This window comes from Melanostigma gelatinosum, assembly GCF_949748355.1.
Source record: "Melanostigma gelatinosum genome assembly, chromosome: 8".
Classification (NCBI taxonomy): domain Eukaryota; kingdom Metazoa; phylum Chordata; class Actinopteri; order Perciformes; family Zoarcidae; genus Melanostigma; species Melanostigma gelatinosum.
Genome location: NC_136641.1, coordinates 27,837,478 through 27,855,210, shown reverse-complemented (window position 1 = coordinate 27,855,210; position 17,733 = coordinate 27,837,478). Strand labels below are relative to the sequence as shown.

General features: G+C 45.2%; 1 protein-coding gene across 1 annotated transcript in view; it reads right to left on the bottom strand.

Annotated features, from left to right (window-relative positions):
- Positions 1–17,733, bottom strand: part of plxna3 (plexin A3) — a gene marked incomplete at both ends in the record, with an annotated part of 72,493 nt that overhangs the window by 8,812 nt on the left and 45,948 nt on the right. The window contains 13 exons of the mRNA XM_079273560.1: positions 940–1,095; positions 2,161–2,303; positions 3,577–3,811; positions 5,780–5,923; positions 9,810–9,929; positions 10,153–10,272; positions 10,812–10,905; positions 10,991–11,161; positions 11,247–11,383; positions 12,548–12,668; positions 13,190–13,338; positions 15,795–15,985; positions 16,577–16,673. Of these exons, the coding sequence (XP_079129686.1) occupies positions 940–1,095; positions 2,161–2,303; positions 3,577–3,811; positions 5,780–5,923; positions 9,810–9,929; positions 10,153–10,272; positions 10,812–10,905; positions 10,991–11,161; positions 11,247–11,383; positions 12,548–12,668; positions 13,190–13,338; positions 15,795–15,985; positions 16,577–16,673 (1,878 nt within the window). The remainder of the gene's footprint in view (positions 1–939; positions 1,096–2,160; positions 2,304–3,576; positions 3,812–5,779; positions 5,924–9,809; positions 9,930–10,152; positions 10,273–10,811; positions 10,906–10,990; positions 11,162–11,246; positions 11,384–12,547; positions 12,669–13,189; positions 13,339–15,794; positions 15,986–16,576; positions 16,674–17,733) is intronic.

Genomic DNA, 17,733 nt, shown 5'->3' with positions numbered 1-17,733 from the left:
TTTTAAGTTCTAACCAGCTATTGATTGATTTATTCACCTACACCACTTCTTTACCATCCAACATCTATTGACTGTTATCAACAGTTATTACCATAAACCCATCATCTATTAAACATCTATTAACAGTTATTAACTTATCACCACCTACAATACATATATTAACAGTTATTAACACTTTTGACCATCTACAAAACATATATGTTGGTATTACAAATCATCACCACCTAATAAACACTTATTACATCAATAAAACATATATTAACCACTTTATAACACTTATCATGCCTACAAAACATCTATTAACAGTTATTACCATCAACAAAACTTATATTAACAGTTATTACCATCAACAAAACATCTATTAACAGTTATTACCATTAACAAAACTTCTATTAACAGTTATTACCATCAACAAAACTTCTATTAACAGTTATTACCATCAACAAAACTTCTATTAACAGTTATTACCATCAACAAAACTTCTATTAACAGTTATTAACATCAACAAAACTTCTATTAACAGTTATTACCATCAACAAAACGTCTATTAACAGTTATTACCATCAACAAAACATCTATTAACAGTTATTACCATCAACAAAACGTCTATTAACAGTTATTACCATCAATAAAACATCTATTAACAGTTATTACCATCAACAAAACATCTATTAACAGTTATTACCATCAACAAAACATCTATTAACAGTTATTACCATCAACAAAACTTCTATTAACAGTTATTACCATCAACAAAACTTCTATTAACAGTTATTAACACTTATCACCAACAGTTATCATTACTATTAACAGTTATTAACACTATGAACAGTAATTAACATTTTCAATCATCTACCAAACATCTTTAACTGTTATTAAAACAGATCTCCTCGTAACCAGTGAATAACCGTGCTGGGTGTGTGCAGGAGGAACCGGTACCTGCAGAGCGGCCATCAGCAGCGAGGCCACGTTCCCTCGGTCTCTCATGGAGAAGGACCTCTGAGCCTCCAGAGTGTGGATGAAGGCCAACAGGAACATCTTGTTGTTCAGCAGCTGACTGAAGAGACGCAGAGCTTTCTCTACGTTGGCTGGAGACTGAAACAGAGACGCACACCTCAGTCAGTCCGGTTATTAACACCACGATGTTCTCTCAGCGCTTAGTATTAATATCAATATATGTGTTGTTCTTTATTCTGGAGTGAATCTAGAGACGCATCAATAGGAAGAGCAGCAACAGACACAGTGATTGTGAATGTAAGTAATATATATATATAATTCAAATGAGGTCATATTTGATATATAATATACATGTACAGAATGTATATATTATATATATATACGTATAATTCAAATGATATATGTATAAAATATGGCCACATTTAATTTTTTTTTAAATGACCTCGTGAAATCTACTAAATTGGAATTTGAAATGGAAACATGTTCAGATTTCTCTCTCTGTGAACCTTCATGTCATCAATCAATGACTTTAGTTTTTGTACCTCTTAAAACTAAACTCAGGCGATTTCATAATTCATCCAAATGCTTTCAAACGCTAATAAGTCAACACCTTTCAGGCCTCCTGGTGTATAATAATACATATACAATCCTATAATAAAGGTTATATTATATCTCATTGTAATACATAACGTTCTCTTATAATAATCATGTTTTTAAAGAACGCAGTGGTAGTTATCACTGCAGAGCTGATCACAGATCAGTCAGACACTGTAGAAGTGGCTGGAGTTGTCGTCCACTGAGTCTGAAGCATTATGGGAGCTGTAGTTCCAAAGGGAGTTTTTAATGCTTCACTATGAATATAAATATCTCTCCACTGTACTGATGTGCTGTTGAAATCTAAATAAATCTGAAATATGGAAACAAAAAGAGGTCCTTTTGAGATAAAGATGAAGATCGGCACAGAGCTCACGTCGCTCCGCTGAGAACAGACGGAGGTAAAGAAACGTTTCTGTTGTTTCTCATCAGATGCACGGAGCTCCTTCCACAGCGAGGTGTGAGCATGTGATCGGTGTCTGCAGAGAACAGCTGCATCACAGCTGCATCACAGCTTCAACACGTTCTGAACAGTCAGACTGCTGCTGTAGCGCGTGCCGGCTTTCTTCTGTGGATGAAAGTAATGAGATGTTTGTGTGCCGTTCGTACGTCGAGCTCTTTGAGCACCGGGTGCTCTTCTATTCCAGGGAACATGACCCTCATGGTGTAGGTCCGGTACTCCAGGAAGGGGATCTTCACTCCGTCCATGTCGTTGGTCAGTTCCTGGATGTCGGTCTGCAGCTCTGCAAAGGCTGCAGGACCAAGAAAGAGTTAACTCCACAAACAACCACCAAAACTACACCGTTCATCACAACCAGAAGCTGGAACTACCGTCACCATCTTCAGATTTTCATCTTTCTGACGGTCCTTGAACACATCATGTGTGATAAACGCGTCCGTCAAAATCAGCAACGAAAACGAAGTTTCAAATTATGATATTTCATCAAAACATTTTATTCTACAGGTTCTCACCAAGGCAAGGCAAGTTTATTAGTGTAGCACATTTCAACAACAAGGTAATTCAAAGTGCTTCACATAAAACCATTAAAAGCATCAAAACATAAGGCAAAAGAAAAGGAGATTTAAAATGTCTCTTCTAGTAACGCGTTCACTTTCACCAGATTGTGTAAAAATTAGTGCCGGCCAAGTTACCGCGCTACCGTCGCGCTACCGCCGCTCTACCGCCGCGCTACCGCAGCGCTACCACCGCGCTACCACCGCTCTACCACCGCGCTACCACCGCGCTACCACCGCGCTACCACCGCTCTACCACCGCTCTACCACCGCTCTACCACCGCGCTACCACCGCTCTACCACCGCGCTACCACCGCTCTACCACCGCTCTACCACCGCTCTACCACCGCTCTACCACCGCGCTACCACCGCGCTACCACCGCGCTACCACCGCTCTACCACCGCGCTACCACCGCGCTACCACCGCGCTACCACCGCGCTACCACCGCGCTACCACCGCGCTACCACCGCGCTACCACCGCGCTACCACCGCGCTACCACCGCGCTACCACCGCGCTACCACCGCTCTACCACCGCTCTACCACCGCTCTACCACCGCGCTACCACCGCTCTACCACCGCGCTACCACCGCTCTACCACCGCTCTACCACCGCTCTACCACCGCGCTACCACCGCTCTACCACCGCGCTACCATCGCTCTACCACCGCGCTACCATCGCGCTACCATCGTGTTGCCGCTTTAATTAATTAACGCCGACAATTATTTTATCGCACGTTAATGAGAGGAGAGGAGAGAGGAGAGGAGAGGAGAGGAGGGAGGAGAGGCTGAAACATGTGATGAGTTTAATATTTATAACATGTCGGATATTTCGATTCTAGTGTTTTCAAATTTTTGTAAAACAAATTATCAAAGAAATTCAACTTGCGTTTTTCTTTTTAATGTTTGATGACATCATTACTGTTATTCTGCACGAAAGACATGTTCTGGTTCTCTCTTCTTCTAGTCGTGATGGTTCTGTTTCACAGGATATTTTGAAGTGAACCACTCACCCTCCTTGCACTCCAGAGCCACCCGGCTCTCCAGGTTGTCCATCTGCAGCTGGAGGCGTTTCAGCGTGCGGTCGGCGTCGCGTGTCTTCCTCTTGTAGGCGATCAGCACGGCGATGATGGCGATGAGCAGAACGCCTCCACCCGCCCCGATGCCGATGATGGCGGGCAGCGTCAGGGCGCTGTCGGAGTAGATATGGAGCGTACCCGGAGAGAACTCCAGACCTCCTACCAGGATCTAGAGGCAGAGACACAGACTGTTATGTTCACATGTTTTATGTCAGCAAGGAACCAGGAATCAACCTCCGCTTCTTTAAAGTCAAGTCAAAGCTTCACGTGTTAAAGCTGCATTCTCTCTAGTGACCACCAGGGGGCGACTCCTCTGGTTGTATAGAAGTCTATAGAAAATGACTCTACTTCTCTCTTGATTTATTACCTCAGTAAACATTGTAAACATGAGTTTATGTCTCAATCTCTAGTTTCAAGTCTTCTTCAATACAGCATGATGTTCATTTAGTACATTATGGTCCATTTAGAGTCACACAGACCATAAAGCAGGGGATGCTTTAGGGCGGGGCTACTCAGTGATTGACAGGTCTCTACATCACTCCTGTTATTTGTCAACTTTCTTATTATTTGAGTTAAATGTATTTTATTCTTACTTTTTCATGTCTTATGAACTCTTCCTGGTTTGAATGTTTATTTTTTCTTCTTAAATGTCACAAATATTATTTAGGATCTGTTTTAATTCAGTTTACTAAAGTCTCATGTTTTGACCCCATGTTCAGAACTTATATACACATTATTATACGAGTATTAATGATCTGTTTTGTCTCCTGTATTAATGTTTCATTCAAACGTTTCCTCTTACAGGTGATAAACATCGATTATTAAAAACAATCTGATGAATAAATGATGAAGACGAGTTGATACTGACTCATCAGACCATTAATTCATCAGAAGAAGAAGACTTGACATTCTGTATTGATGAGAAATCATTACTTTGAATAATGTATCAATAGTTTGTCTGATCTGCTCACTTTGAACGTGTCTGCATGTGTGTGTGAGTGTGTGTGTCTGTGTGTGTGAGTGAGTGTCTGTGAGTGTGAGTGTGTGTGAGTGTGTGAGTGAGTGTCTGTGAGTGTGAGTGTGTGTGTGTGTGCGTGTGAGTGAGTGTCTGTGAGTGTGTGAGTGTGTGTGTGTGTGTGAGTGAGTGTGTGTGTGTGTGAGTGTGTGTGAGTGTGTGAGTGTGTGTGTGTGAGTGTGTGTGTGTGTGAGTGAGTGTGTGTGAGTGTGTGAGTGTGTGTGAGTGTGTGTGTGTGAGTGTCTGTGAGTGTGTGTGTGAGCGTGAGTGAGTGTCTGTGAGTGTGAGTGTGTGTGTGTGTGAGTGTGTGAGTGAGTGTCTGTGAGTGTGAGTGTGTGTGCGTGTGAGTGAGTGTCTGTGAGTGTGTGTGTGTGTGTGTGAGTGTGTGAGTGAGTGTGTGTGTGTGAGTGTGTGTGTGTGTGTGAGTGTGTGTGTGTGAGTGTGTGTGTGTGTGAGTGAGTGTCTGTGAGTGTGTGTGTGAGTGTGTGTGTGTGAGTGAGTGTGTGTGAGTGTGTGTGTGTGAGTGAGTGTCTGTGAGTGTGTGTCACCCTCTGATATGCGACATCAGACCAATTACCCATGATGCCCTGCGGCTGCACTTAATGACTTTCACCTTCATAAAGATCTCTGATCTCCATCCTCCTCTCTTCCTCCTCCCTTATTCCCTTTCTTCCTACTCCTTTTTCCTCATCTCCTTCTTTTCTTCTTCTACATTCTGTTATTTTTCTCTACCTCCTCTCTTTTCATTCTCTCCTCTTCTACTCCCCTTCTCACCTTCTCTCCTTTCCTTGTTTCATTTCCTCCTCTTTCACTCTATTCTCCTCTTTCTTTGTCTCGACTTCCTTTTTCTCCTCTACCTCCTATTCTTCCCTCCTAATAGCTCATTTATTTTCTTCCGACTCTCCTTTCCTCATCTCCTCTTTCCACTGATTTCCTTCCTTCAATCCTCCCTCCTTTTCTTCTCCGTCCTCCTTTCCTCCCTCCTCTCCTCTTATTTCATAAAAATCAACATTATTGACTCTTTTGTCTGTAAAGATATTTTTGTGTCTGAACCATCAGCCAATCAGGTTGAAGAATCCCTGACCAGCAGGAAGGGGGCGGGGCTAAGATGCTGTCACTCACCAGGACTCGCTGTTCTCCGGTGAGATCCGGCGAATCACAGAGCAGCTGGTTCTCTGACACGGTGAGCAGACAGGGAGCCTCTCCAATCAGAACGGTGTAGTTCAGACGGCTGTTTCCTGGAGCCGGAGGGATCAGGTTCTTACCCTGAGACGGGGACGGGGGGGGGGGGGGGGGGGCGTTAATTAATTAATGCTTTAATACACCGTGAAATACTGTGAAACCGCCAGAATCTTACAAAATACTGTGATATGCATTTTGGTCATACCACCGAGCCAGCCCTACTCTGAGGTGTAGTAGAAGTAGAAAGTAGCAGAAAATGTAAATACTTAAATGAAGTACAAATGCCTCAAAGTTGTACTTCAGTTCAGTGCTTGAATAGTTGTACTTTGTACTTAGTTTGTCCTTTTCCGGAGTTGCCCAGGGTGAGAGGCGCCGGGCGGGAGTGGGGATACTCACGAGCCCCCGGCTGAGCGCCGCTGTGTTGGAGTTCTCCCCGGAGAACGAGAGGGTCGCCTCCATGCGCCTAGGGGTTGCGGGGAGCAAGGCTCTGACTGTGGTTTGTGCTTATGCACCAAACAGCAGTTCAGAGTATCCGGCCTTCTTGGAGTCGGTGGTCCTGGAAAGGGCGCCGCCTGCCGATTCCATAGTTCTCCTTGTGGACTTCAACGCTCATGTGGGCAATGACGGAGAAACCTGGCGGGGGTGATTGGGAGCAACGGCTTGCCCGATCTGAACCCGAGTGGTGTCTCGTTATTGGACTTCTGTGCTAGCCACGGTTTGGCCATAACGAACACCATGTTCGAACATAAGGTGGCTCATGAGTGTACCTGGTACCAGAACACCTTAGGCCGGAGATCAATGATCGACTTTGTAATCGTATCATCTGATTTGCGGCCGTATGTCTTGGACACTCGGGTGAAGAGAGGAGCAGAGCTGTCAACTGATCACCACCTGGTGGTGAGTTGGATCAGATGGCAGGGGAACCAGTTGGAAAGACCCGGCAAGCCCAAATGTGTAGTGAGGGTGAACTGGGAACGTCTGGCGGAGGACCCTGTCCGGGAGGTCTTTAAGTCCCACCTCCGGAAGAACTTCTCACACATCCCGAGGGAGGTTGGGGACATGGAATCCAAATGGACCATGTTCAAAGCCTCTATTGTGGACGCGACCACTAGGAGCTGTGGACGCGGCCGCTAGGAGCTGTGGCCGGAAGGTCATCGGTGCCTGTCGTGGCAGCAACCCGAGAACCCGGTGGTGGACACCGGAGGTGAGGGAAGCCGTCAAGCTGAAGGAGACCTTCAACGCCTGGTTGGCTGACCCGGACGGGGGACATCGTCGGGCGGTGGAAAGAGCACTTTGAGGAACTCCTAGACCCGACCAACATGTCCTCTGCAGAGGAGGCAGCGCCTGAGGACCTAGGGGGAGGCTCACCCATATCCCTGGCAGAGGCCGCTAAGGTAGTTAAAAAGCTCCTTGGTGGCAAGGTGCCGGGGGTGGATGAGATCCGCCCTGAGATGCTGAAGGCGCTGGACATGGTTGGGGGTCGGGATCAGTGCCCATGGACTGGAGACCGTGGTGGTGGTTCCGATCTTCAAAAAGGGGGACCGGAGAGTGTGCTCGAATTACCGGGGTATCACACTACTCAGGCTCCCGGGGAAGGCTTATGCCAGGGTGCTGGAGAGGAGGCTCCGACCGTTTGTCGAACCTCAGATCCAAGAGGAGCAATGCGGATTCCGTCCCGGCCGTGGAACAGTGGACCAGCTCTTTACACTCGCAAGACTACTGGAGGGGTTCTGGGACTTTGCCCAACCAGTCTACATGTGCTTTGTGGACTTGGAGAAGGCTTTCAACCGGGTCCCTCTGGGGTTCTTGTGGGGGGTGCTGCGGTAGTATGGGTTGCTGGACCCGTTACAACGGGCGATCCAGTCTCTGTACGACTGCAGTAGGAGCTGTGTCCGCATTCTCGGCAATAAGTCAGACACGTTCCCGGTGGGTGTTGCCTCCGCCAGGGCTGCCCTTTGTCACCGGTCCTGTTGGTGACTTTCACGGACAGGATATCTAGGCGCAGCCTGGGGGCGGAGAACGTCAGGTTCGGGGGTCTCGGGATCGCCTCTCTGCTGTTTGCAGAAGATGTGGTCCTGTTGGCCTCCTCGGATCGTGACCTCCAGCATTCACTGGGGCGGTTTGCAGCCGAGTGTGAAGCGGCAGGGATGAGAGTTAGCACCTCCAAATGAGGTCATGGTGCTCTGCCGGAAACCGGTGGTTTGCTCCCTCCAGGTGGGGACGGAGTGCCTACCGCAAGCGAAGGAGTTCAAGTATCTCGGGGTCTTGTTCATGAGTGAGGGTAAGATGGAGCGGGAGATCGACAGGCGGATCGCTGCGGCTGCAGCAGTAAAGCAGGCGCTGCACCGGACCGTCTTGGTGAAGAGGGAGCTGAGCCGGAAGGCAAAGCTCTCAATGTACCACTCTGTCTACGTTCCTACCCTCACCTATGGTCACCAACTCTGGGTCGTGACCGAAAAGACGAGGTCGCGGCTACAAGCGGCCGAAATGAGCTTCCTCCTGTGGGTGGCCGGGCTCAGCCTTAGAGATAGGGTCAGGAGCTCGGCCATCAGGAGGGAGCTCGGAGTCGAGCCGCTACTTCTTCGCGTTGAAAGGAGTCAGCGGAGGTGGTTCGGGCATCTAATTAGGATGCCTCCTGGACGCCTCCCACTGGAGGTTTTCCAGGCACGTCCAACTGGGAAGAGACCCCGGGGAAGACCCAGAACACACTGGAGGGACTACATCTCCCAGCTGGCCTGGGAACTCCTCAGGATCCCCCAGAATGAGCTGGAACATGTTGCCGGTGAGAGGGAGGTCTGGGTCAGCCTGCTGGACCTGCTGCCACCGCGACCCGACCCCGGATAAGAGGAGGAAAATGGATGGATGGACAAATGCTTCAAAGTCTTACTTTAGTTCAGTACTTGAATAGTTGTATGATAACTTTCCACCCCTGATGTTATTTGCACGTAAACTTCTATTGTACTTTCTACAATACCTCATATTAGTAAGTAAGTCAAATGTATTTATAAAGCGCTTTTCACAGACATTAGTCACAAAGTGCTTGACATGAGTCAACATATAAGGGCCATAGGTTTTACATTGAAGACGACACAAAAAACTGAAAGAACACAATTAAAACATGGCATAAAGGTATCGGACATGAATTTAAAACAAACGACAGTCTTCAGCTGATTCTGGAAAAAATTCACGGAAACAGCAAACTGTACAGGTGCAGGCAGAGCCTTCCACTTGGTGCTACTGCCTCAAACGCCCGGTCACCACGGGTCTTAAGGCGAGTGCGTGGGGCAGACAGATGCCCCAACACGTTTGATCTGAGGGCGCGTGAATAAGGGTGAATCAGTCACATATGTAGGAGTAGTAGAGACCAAACTATGAGTAGAGACCAAACTATGAGTCGAGCCCAAACTATGAGTATCCATGTATGTGTATAATAAACCAGGTACAAACTACTCTGCTGTATTTACGTCTAGATGACGTTATGTTGAGTGTTGATGAGCTGCTACAATGTTAGCTTAGCATAGCACAATAGAACCAGACTCCATTCAGAAAACAAACATTTTAAAGGTTGTTTACTTATCGTCTTGAGGAGAGAACTAACAAAACATGAATTCAGACTTTTTACAAATCATCATCATCATCGTGTAGATATTTCAGCATCTTTTGTATCAGTTTATTGAGATCAAAGTAAAATCTGTGTATTTTGGTTCATACAGCTGAAGTAAACCAGCTGACTTGCGTCTCACTAGACACAGTGAGAACTCCTCCACATGATGTCATGAACCAGACAAGAAGGCGTTTAGTTGCTCTGGATCTCTGGGACTTCTACAACAAGTACTGAGCAGAGATACAGGTTCTTCCATGTTGATGCAGGAAATAAAGGGCTCAGTTGATAACGGGCAATTGTCTTCGCCTCTGTTGTGAACGCAGCACAAGTGAAGAAGAGCTTCCTGTGTGTGTTTCTCTTACTCACCTTGAGGATGATGGGTGACCCCGGTTTGACCTCCAGGATCCCAGAGTTCCCCAGGGGGTCAAAGGTCGGGTTAGGGTAGTGAGTGAAGGGGGTCGAGTTCAGGACCAGGAGAGACGAGACCTGGACCAGAACATCAGGGACTGATTACTACAACTGGTACTGCAGATACTACTACAACTACTACTACTACTACTACTACAACTACTACTACTACTACTACAACTACTACTACTTCTTCGTCACATCTGTCACAGTGTGTCAACTTTCATCTGGACCAGTTAAACTACTGGTTACCAGAACGTGGATCTGATTATGTTGAGTTACGTGCGTGTGTGAGAGTTACCTGGTCAAAGATGAAGCCGAACTCGTCTGGTCTCAGTGCCCCCTCTGGTGGGTTTGGTTTCCCGTAGACTAAACCAGGAGCCAAACATGTCATGGTGCTGTCGTTGACCAAAGAACAGAACTAGAGAGAGACGGAGATGATGTTCAGATGTTTGTTTATTTCTCTTCATACTTAATTTCCAAGTGTAAAAACGAGCTGCATTCTCTCTAGTGTCCACCAGGGGGCGACTCCTCTGGTTGTATAGAAGTCTATAGAAAATGACTCTACTTCTCTCTTGATTTATTCCCTCAGTAAACATTGTAAACATGAGTTCATGTCTCAATCTCTAGTTTCAAGTCTTCTTCAATACAGCATGATGTTCATTTAGTACATTATGGTCCATTTAGAGTCACACAGACCATAAAGCAGGGGATGCTAAGCTAAGCAATCTAGATAACTCGCTAGCTAGCTGTAGCATTAGCGGCTGGCCCTGCAAAAACAAGATGGCGACGGCCGTTATGATTCAAAGGATCCTTAAAATTATAAACGTATTTCAGAGAAACCTTCTAAACAAAGAGAATAAAATGTGTTTGTTTATCTCCCTGTGACCCCTCAGGTGTGTCCCCTGACCCTCTGAAGGGATGCGGACCTCATGTTGGGAACCCACAGGTGTCTCTTACGTTATTGGTTTCCACTCCTCCATACTTGGCTCTGACTTTGGGCTCCTGGATGGTCTGCAGGTTGGTTCCTGTCACCGTTATCACTGTGCTGCCACTGCTCACACACACACACACACAGTCAGCTGACAGATCAATACTCTGATTGATTGTGTGCTCAGTCCTCAGGAGGGTGTGTTTACTTGAGGATGGTCCAGTTGGGCTCGATGCTGGAGATGGTCGGGTCCTCCGTGAAGACGTATTTGATCTCCGAGCTCGTCACCTCGGCCCTGTCAATCATCAGGCGGATGGGGGCGGGGCCAGAGCCCGACGGGGAGGCGGGTGTTATGCAGATTATTTCCCGATTGGTCCGTCTGGGAGAGAGGCGGAGGGAGTATTGATTAGATGATGAATCAATCAATTAAACTAATCAATGAACTGATGAGAGTCCGCACTGACTTGACGAACAGACACTCCTCTTTATCGATGAACACCGTCACCGAGCTACCGGCATCAAGGTGACGACCCGTCACCGTCAGTCTGGTTCCTCCAGAGACCGGACCACGTTCTGGACGGACCCGGGTAAAGGTAGGGCTCTGGAGGAGGAAGAAGAGGAGGAGGGAGAGGGAGGAAGAGAACAGGTTATATTGAGTAAATATTGATTGTTGGGATCAACTCTTTTCTTCTTGTTTCCACATTTCAATAACATCTAAACAAAGTTTTTGTTGTTCAATTTTTTCAATAATCTGTTTTATTATTTATTATTATCATATTGTTTCAACTCAGAAACAGAGAACTTTGATTATAAATAACTTTGTGCTTTATAAATAACAGTAATGTTCTAGTCAGTTCGATGACCGAGCGAGGACCATTTGGGGTTCCAGCGAGAACGTTTTTACGCTGAGCGACGCACGGCGCATTTTTGATTTTTCTTGGCTAACGATTCTGTCAATCAACACCATCTTACGCCCACCGTCTTCTTGAGACTCTGATGCGTCGAACGAGGTGTGATTGTCTGAAATTGACCAATCATCGCCTCACATAGACACAGGCAAGCTGCAGTCAGACGAGAATGGACAGACACAGAGGGCTCAGATAGGATTATGGCTCTCAAAATGAAGCCAAACTGCTGTATTTGGATAGATTGAACACTATGAGTGATAAAACAAGGGGAATATATAGTTATATAGTATATACAAGTACAATGGAACAGCTGGAACATGTGACAATTTAGCTTGACCTCGCCTGACCTCTCTGTACTAAAACCTCTAACTTTTTTATGCTTCACTTTATCAAAGCCAAAATTTGCAAAGAGACAGCTGACATGTTGTGCTATGATTTAGGAGAGGTTTAAACTTTTACCTTCATCATTCAAAAAAGATATTCATGCTTTCAGTGCTTTTCTTTCAGGCGAACCTGAAACTTTTCAATTTGAGCTGTGTGCCATCTTCATTTACTCTTAACCAGTAACATATACACAATATCTACACATCTGCACAAATCTCACAAGTGTTAGCTTTATTATAGCATCTACATTATTAAAATATACCTTGTAGTTACAGAATTACAGTCTTTTTAGTATGGGTATGCAATTTTCGAGCAGAGGCCTAAAATAGGGCTAGGGTTAAAGAAGTTTTAAGAAACTTCTTTAACTTCATTTTGATGTTAAAAACTAGAAGAAGCTCTTATTGATCTCTTCATCGTCTCTGTCTTGTCTGATGTTTCATATCTTTTATGAACATGAATGTCGTCTAACTCACCACGAAGGAGTACGTCTGAGTGGACAGAGTTCGATATTCGGAGCTGCAGACACCGATACAAAGTTCTACTGGACCTCCAGGAGAGTGAGGGAGGAGAGCTTCAGCCATGTCACACACGATCCTGAGACAGGGAGACAGGTAGAGAGTGAGACAGGTAGAGAGTGAGGGAGGAGAGCTTCAGCCATGTCACACACGATCCTGAGACAGGGAGACAGGTAGAGAGTGAGACAGGTAGAGAGTGAGGGAGGAGAGCTTCAGCCATGTCACACACGATCCTGAGACAGGGAGACAGGTAGAAAGTGAGACAGGTAGAGAGTGAGGGAGGAGAGCTTCAGCCATGTCACACACGATCCTGAGACAGGGAGACAGGTAGAGAGTGAGACAGGTAGAGAGTGAGGGAGGAGAGCTTCAGCCATGTCACACACGATCCTGAGACAGGGAGACAGGAAGAGAGACAAGGAGAGGGAGACAGAGACAGGCAGAGAAACAGACAGGTAGAGGGCGACAGAGACAGGCAGAGAAACAGACAGGTAGAGGGAGACAGTGAGACAGAGAGGGAGACAGTCAGAGATACAGACTGGCAGACAGACAGAGAGTAAGACAGACAGTCAGCCTGTCCATACGAACAGCCTATCAACAGACCTCTCAGCGCTGATGTACTGGGAGGGGGCGGGGCTGCAGCGGACTCCAGCCACCTGAACGTGAGAGATCTCCTTCACCTGTAGACCCAGGTTCTCTCCTTCTATGGTCACCAGAGTACCACCTTCACGGGGGCCGGTTAAGGGGTCGATCTGTGGGGGGGGGCAGATATCAGTTATCAATAGAGGAGGAAGAGGAGCAGAAAGGGAAGGGGGAAGAGGAGGATGAAGAGGAGCAGCAAGAGGAGGAAGAGGAGGAGGTCGTGGGTTTGATTCCGTACCTCAGTGATTTGTGGGTTTGATTCTCTACCCCCGTGATTCGTGGGTTTGATTCTCTACCTCCGTGGGTTTGATTCTCTACCTTCATGGGTTTGATTCTCTACCTTCGTGAGTTTGATTCTCTACCTTCGTGATTCCTGGGTTTGTATCCCTACCTTTGTGATTCCTGGGTTTGTATCCCTACCTTTGTGATTCCTGGGTTTGATTCCCTACCTTCGTGATTCCTGGGTTTGATTCCCTACCTTCGTGATTCCTGGGTTTGATTCCCTACCTCACTGATTCGAGGGTTTGATTCCCTACCTTAGTGATTCCTGGGTTTGATTCCCCACCTCACTGATTCCTGGGTTTGATTCCCTACCTCACTGATTCGTGGGTTTGATTCCCTACCTCAGTGATTCGTGGGTTTGATTCCTTACCTCAGTGATTCGTGGGTTTGATTCTCTACCTCAGTGATTCGTGGGTTTGATTCCCTACCTTTGAGATTCATGGGTTTGATTATCTAACGTAGTGATTCTTGGGTTTGATTCTCCACCTCAGTGATTCGTGGGTTTGATTCCCTACCTCAGTGATGCGTGGGTTTGATTCCCTACCTCAGTGATTCGTGGGTTTGATTCCCTACCTTAGAGATTCCTGGGTTTGATGATCTACCTTAGTGATTTGTGGGTTTGATGATCTACCTTAGTGATTCGTGAGTTTGATGATCTACCTTAGTGATTCATGGGTTTGATGATCTACCTTAGTGATTCGCGGGTTTGATTCTCTACCTCAGTGATTCGCGGGTTTGATTTCCTACCTCAGTGATTCGTGGGTTTGATTCCCTACCTTAGTGATTCGTGGGTTTGATTCTCTACCTTAGTGATTCGTGGGTTTGATTATCCAACTCAGTGATTCGTGGGTTTGATTCCCTACCTTAGTGATTCCTGGGTTTGATGATCTACCTTAGTGATTCGTGGGTTTGATGATCTACCTTAGTGATTCGTGAGTTTGATGATCTACCTTAGTGATTCGTGGGTTTGATGATCTACCTTAGTGATTCGCGGGTTTGATTCTCTACCTTAGTGATTCGCGGGTTTGATTTCCTACCTCAGTGATTGGTGGGTTTGATTCCCTACCATAGTGATTGGTGGGTTTGATTCTCTACCTTAGTGATGCGTGGGTTTGATTCTCTACCTTAGTGATGCGTGGGTTTGATTCTCTACCTTAGTGATGCGTGGGTTTGATTCCCTCCCTTAGTGATTTGTGGGTTTGATTCTCTACCTTAGTGATTCGTGGGTTTGATTCTCTACCTTAGTGATTGGTGAGTTTGATTCTCTACCTTAGTGATGCGTGGGTTTGATTCTCTACCTTAGTGATTCCTGAGTTTGATTCTCTACCTTAGTGATGCGTGGGTTTGATTCTCTACCTTAGTGATTCCTGGGTTTGATGATCTACCTTAGTGATTTGTGGGTTTGATTCTCTACCTTAGTGATTGGTGGGTTTGATTCTCTACGTTAGTGATGCGTGGGTTTGATTCTCTACCTTAGTGATGCGTGGGTTTGATTCTCTACCTTAGTGATGCGTGGGTTTGATTCTCTACCTTAGTGATGCGTGGGTTTGATTCCCTCCCTTAGTGATTTGTGGGTTTGATTCTCTACCTTAGTGATTCGTGGGTTTGATTCTCTACCTTAGTGATTCGTGGGTTTGATTCCCTACCTTTGTGATTTGTGGGTTTGATTCCCTACCTTAGTGATTCCTGGGTTTGATGATCGCCCTTAGTGATTTGTGGGTTTGATTCCCTACCTTAGTGATTCCTGGGTTTGATGATCGCCCTTAGTGATTTGTGGGTTTGATTCCCTACCTTAGTGATTCGTGGGTTTGATAATGGCAGTTTTTGAGTTAAAACTCAAAAACTGCTATTTCGACTACATGTGCGGTGTAAATTTGTCTGGGAAACAAACCGTATAGCTGGAAAACTGCCATTTCGCAGACCTTTTTGTCCAGGAAATGGCAGTTCCCTTATATGTAGGCCAATAATCCCAACCCAATCTGCCAACATTCACCCAAATGTCCTCCATTTCTACAAAAATGCTAAATAACTCATCAAATAACTCAAACAGTCTGGAAATTGCACCCAACATCCTATCTGAGGTCCTTCGGTGTCGAAAATTACTTAATGTCGCCCCCCGTAGCATTTCCGGCTTCAGTACACTTTTGGTCCAATTGACGCTTTTAACCTGTAAACTCCCAATGCAATGTAGGCCAAACAGCCACTACATTGTATTTGTGCTCAATTTGTGCCACTTCGCAACGACGGCCCATTCAACAGTTGGGCGTTTAGGCTGACTCCCTACCTTAGTGATCCGTGGGTGGCTACAGCGTAGGTTGTGTCGTCCGTGGTGCATCCAGCTGCTCTCGGCTGAAGAACAATGTTGTCTCAGGAGACACTTCCTGCTCTCTGAGCACCATCCGCATTCAAAGGCTGTGGGAGCTTTGAGACACTGACCACAGCTGGAGCGCTGAGCTTCACACTTATACAGCAACGCTGAGGAGAGAACGACACACACACACACACACACACACACACACACAAAGTACAGATGTTATTTGGGGAGAGACTTTAAATGAGACTTTCAGAATAAAATGTTTTTGATGAAATATAATTTTAAGCTTAGATTTGGTTGTTTTTTTGACAGAAGTGATGTTCACACATGATGTGTTCAAGGACAGTCTGAAAGATGAACATCTCACGATAATGACAGCAAGTTTTACTGCTTCTGTGATAAACGGTGTAATTTTAGGGATTGTTTGAAAACATGCGTTTCCTTCCCGACTTTCTTTGAATTGTCTTCTTCAGGGTAAAGAGGACAAAGAGTGTCAAAACGTTGGTTAATCATTAAATTATTAAAAAGTGTGCGACTATTTTTCCTTTACACTTCTTCTAAAGTGGTTTGTGCTTCTTATTTTCCGCATTAATTATATTTTCGATTATTAAATACAAAAACATTCATATTTGAGTATTAAAATGCTTCATTCATTTCGGGTCAACGCGTTTTAATTGACATTAAATCTAGAAAACAATCACACTTCATCAGGATGATGATTGATAACATGTTCATGACTTTGTTTGTTTTACCTTTCATCGCTGAAGGCTTGTCGATGAAGAAGTCTCCGTCCCAGACGATGGAGAAGTCCACTGGGAGGTCTCCAGATTCGTCTCCTTCATACCAGTACTACGGAGGCCCAGAGAGGACAAAATCAGTCTGACGGTTTAACTAGGAAACTAGTGTTTTGCTAACACCAGGAACAATCATTACCATCCCATAATGATGCAATGGAAACGTTGGAACGTCACTGCTCCAGTAAATAGGACGGACAACTTAGCTCAGAGAAGCCTTCGACTTAGCTACGAGACAGAAAGCTAATGTTATGCTAGCATTAAGCTAACATTATGCTGGGATCAAGCTAACATTATGTTTGCATCAAGCTAAAGTTATGCTAGTATTAAGCTAATGTCATGGTAGCATCAAGCTAAAGTTATACTAACATTATGGTAGCATTAAGCTAAAGGTATGCTAACATTATGGTAGCATCAAGCTAAAGTTATGCTGGCATTAACATGACATGGTAGCATCAAGCTAAAGTTATGCTGGCAAGAAGCTAACATTATGGCAGTATTAAGCTAAAGTTATGCTAGCATCAAGCTAAAGTTATGCTGGCATTAAGCTGACATCATGGTAGCATCAAGCTAAAGTTATGCTAGCATCAAGCTAAAGTTATGGTAGCATCAAGCTAAAGTTATGCTAGCATTAAGCTAAAGTTATGCTGGCATTAAGCTGACATCATGGTAGCATCAAGCTAAGGTTATGCTGACATTAAGCTACTGTTATGTTAGCATCAAGCTGATGTTATGCTAGCAAGATAAGATAAGAAGTGATTAACAAATAGTACATTTCCCTGAGGATAAATAAACTTATCTTATCGCTAACATTGAATTAGTAGGTGTAACATCAGCTGTTAGATAGTATTTAGTGATTAAAGTGTTATTACATTTAAATGTGTAATGCAGCTCATTTTACTACATATTAACTTACAGTAAATACTACTACAATACAATTCATCCTTTCTATTACAGATACTACAACACAATTCATCCTTTCTATTACAGATACTACTACTACACACAGCACTGTAGCAGAGACTAACCCAGCTAGTGTTGCTAATACCTGCTCCACTAGTACTACAACAAATTCTGTAGAAGTACAGCTAATATTACTACAGGTAGCATAACAA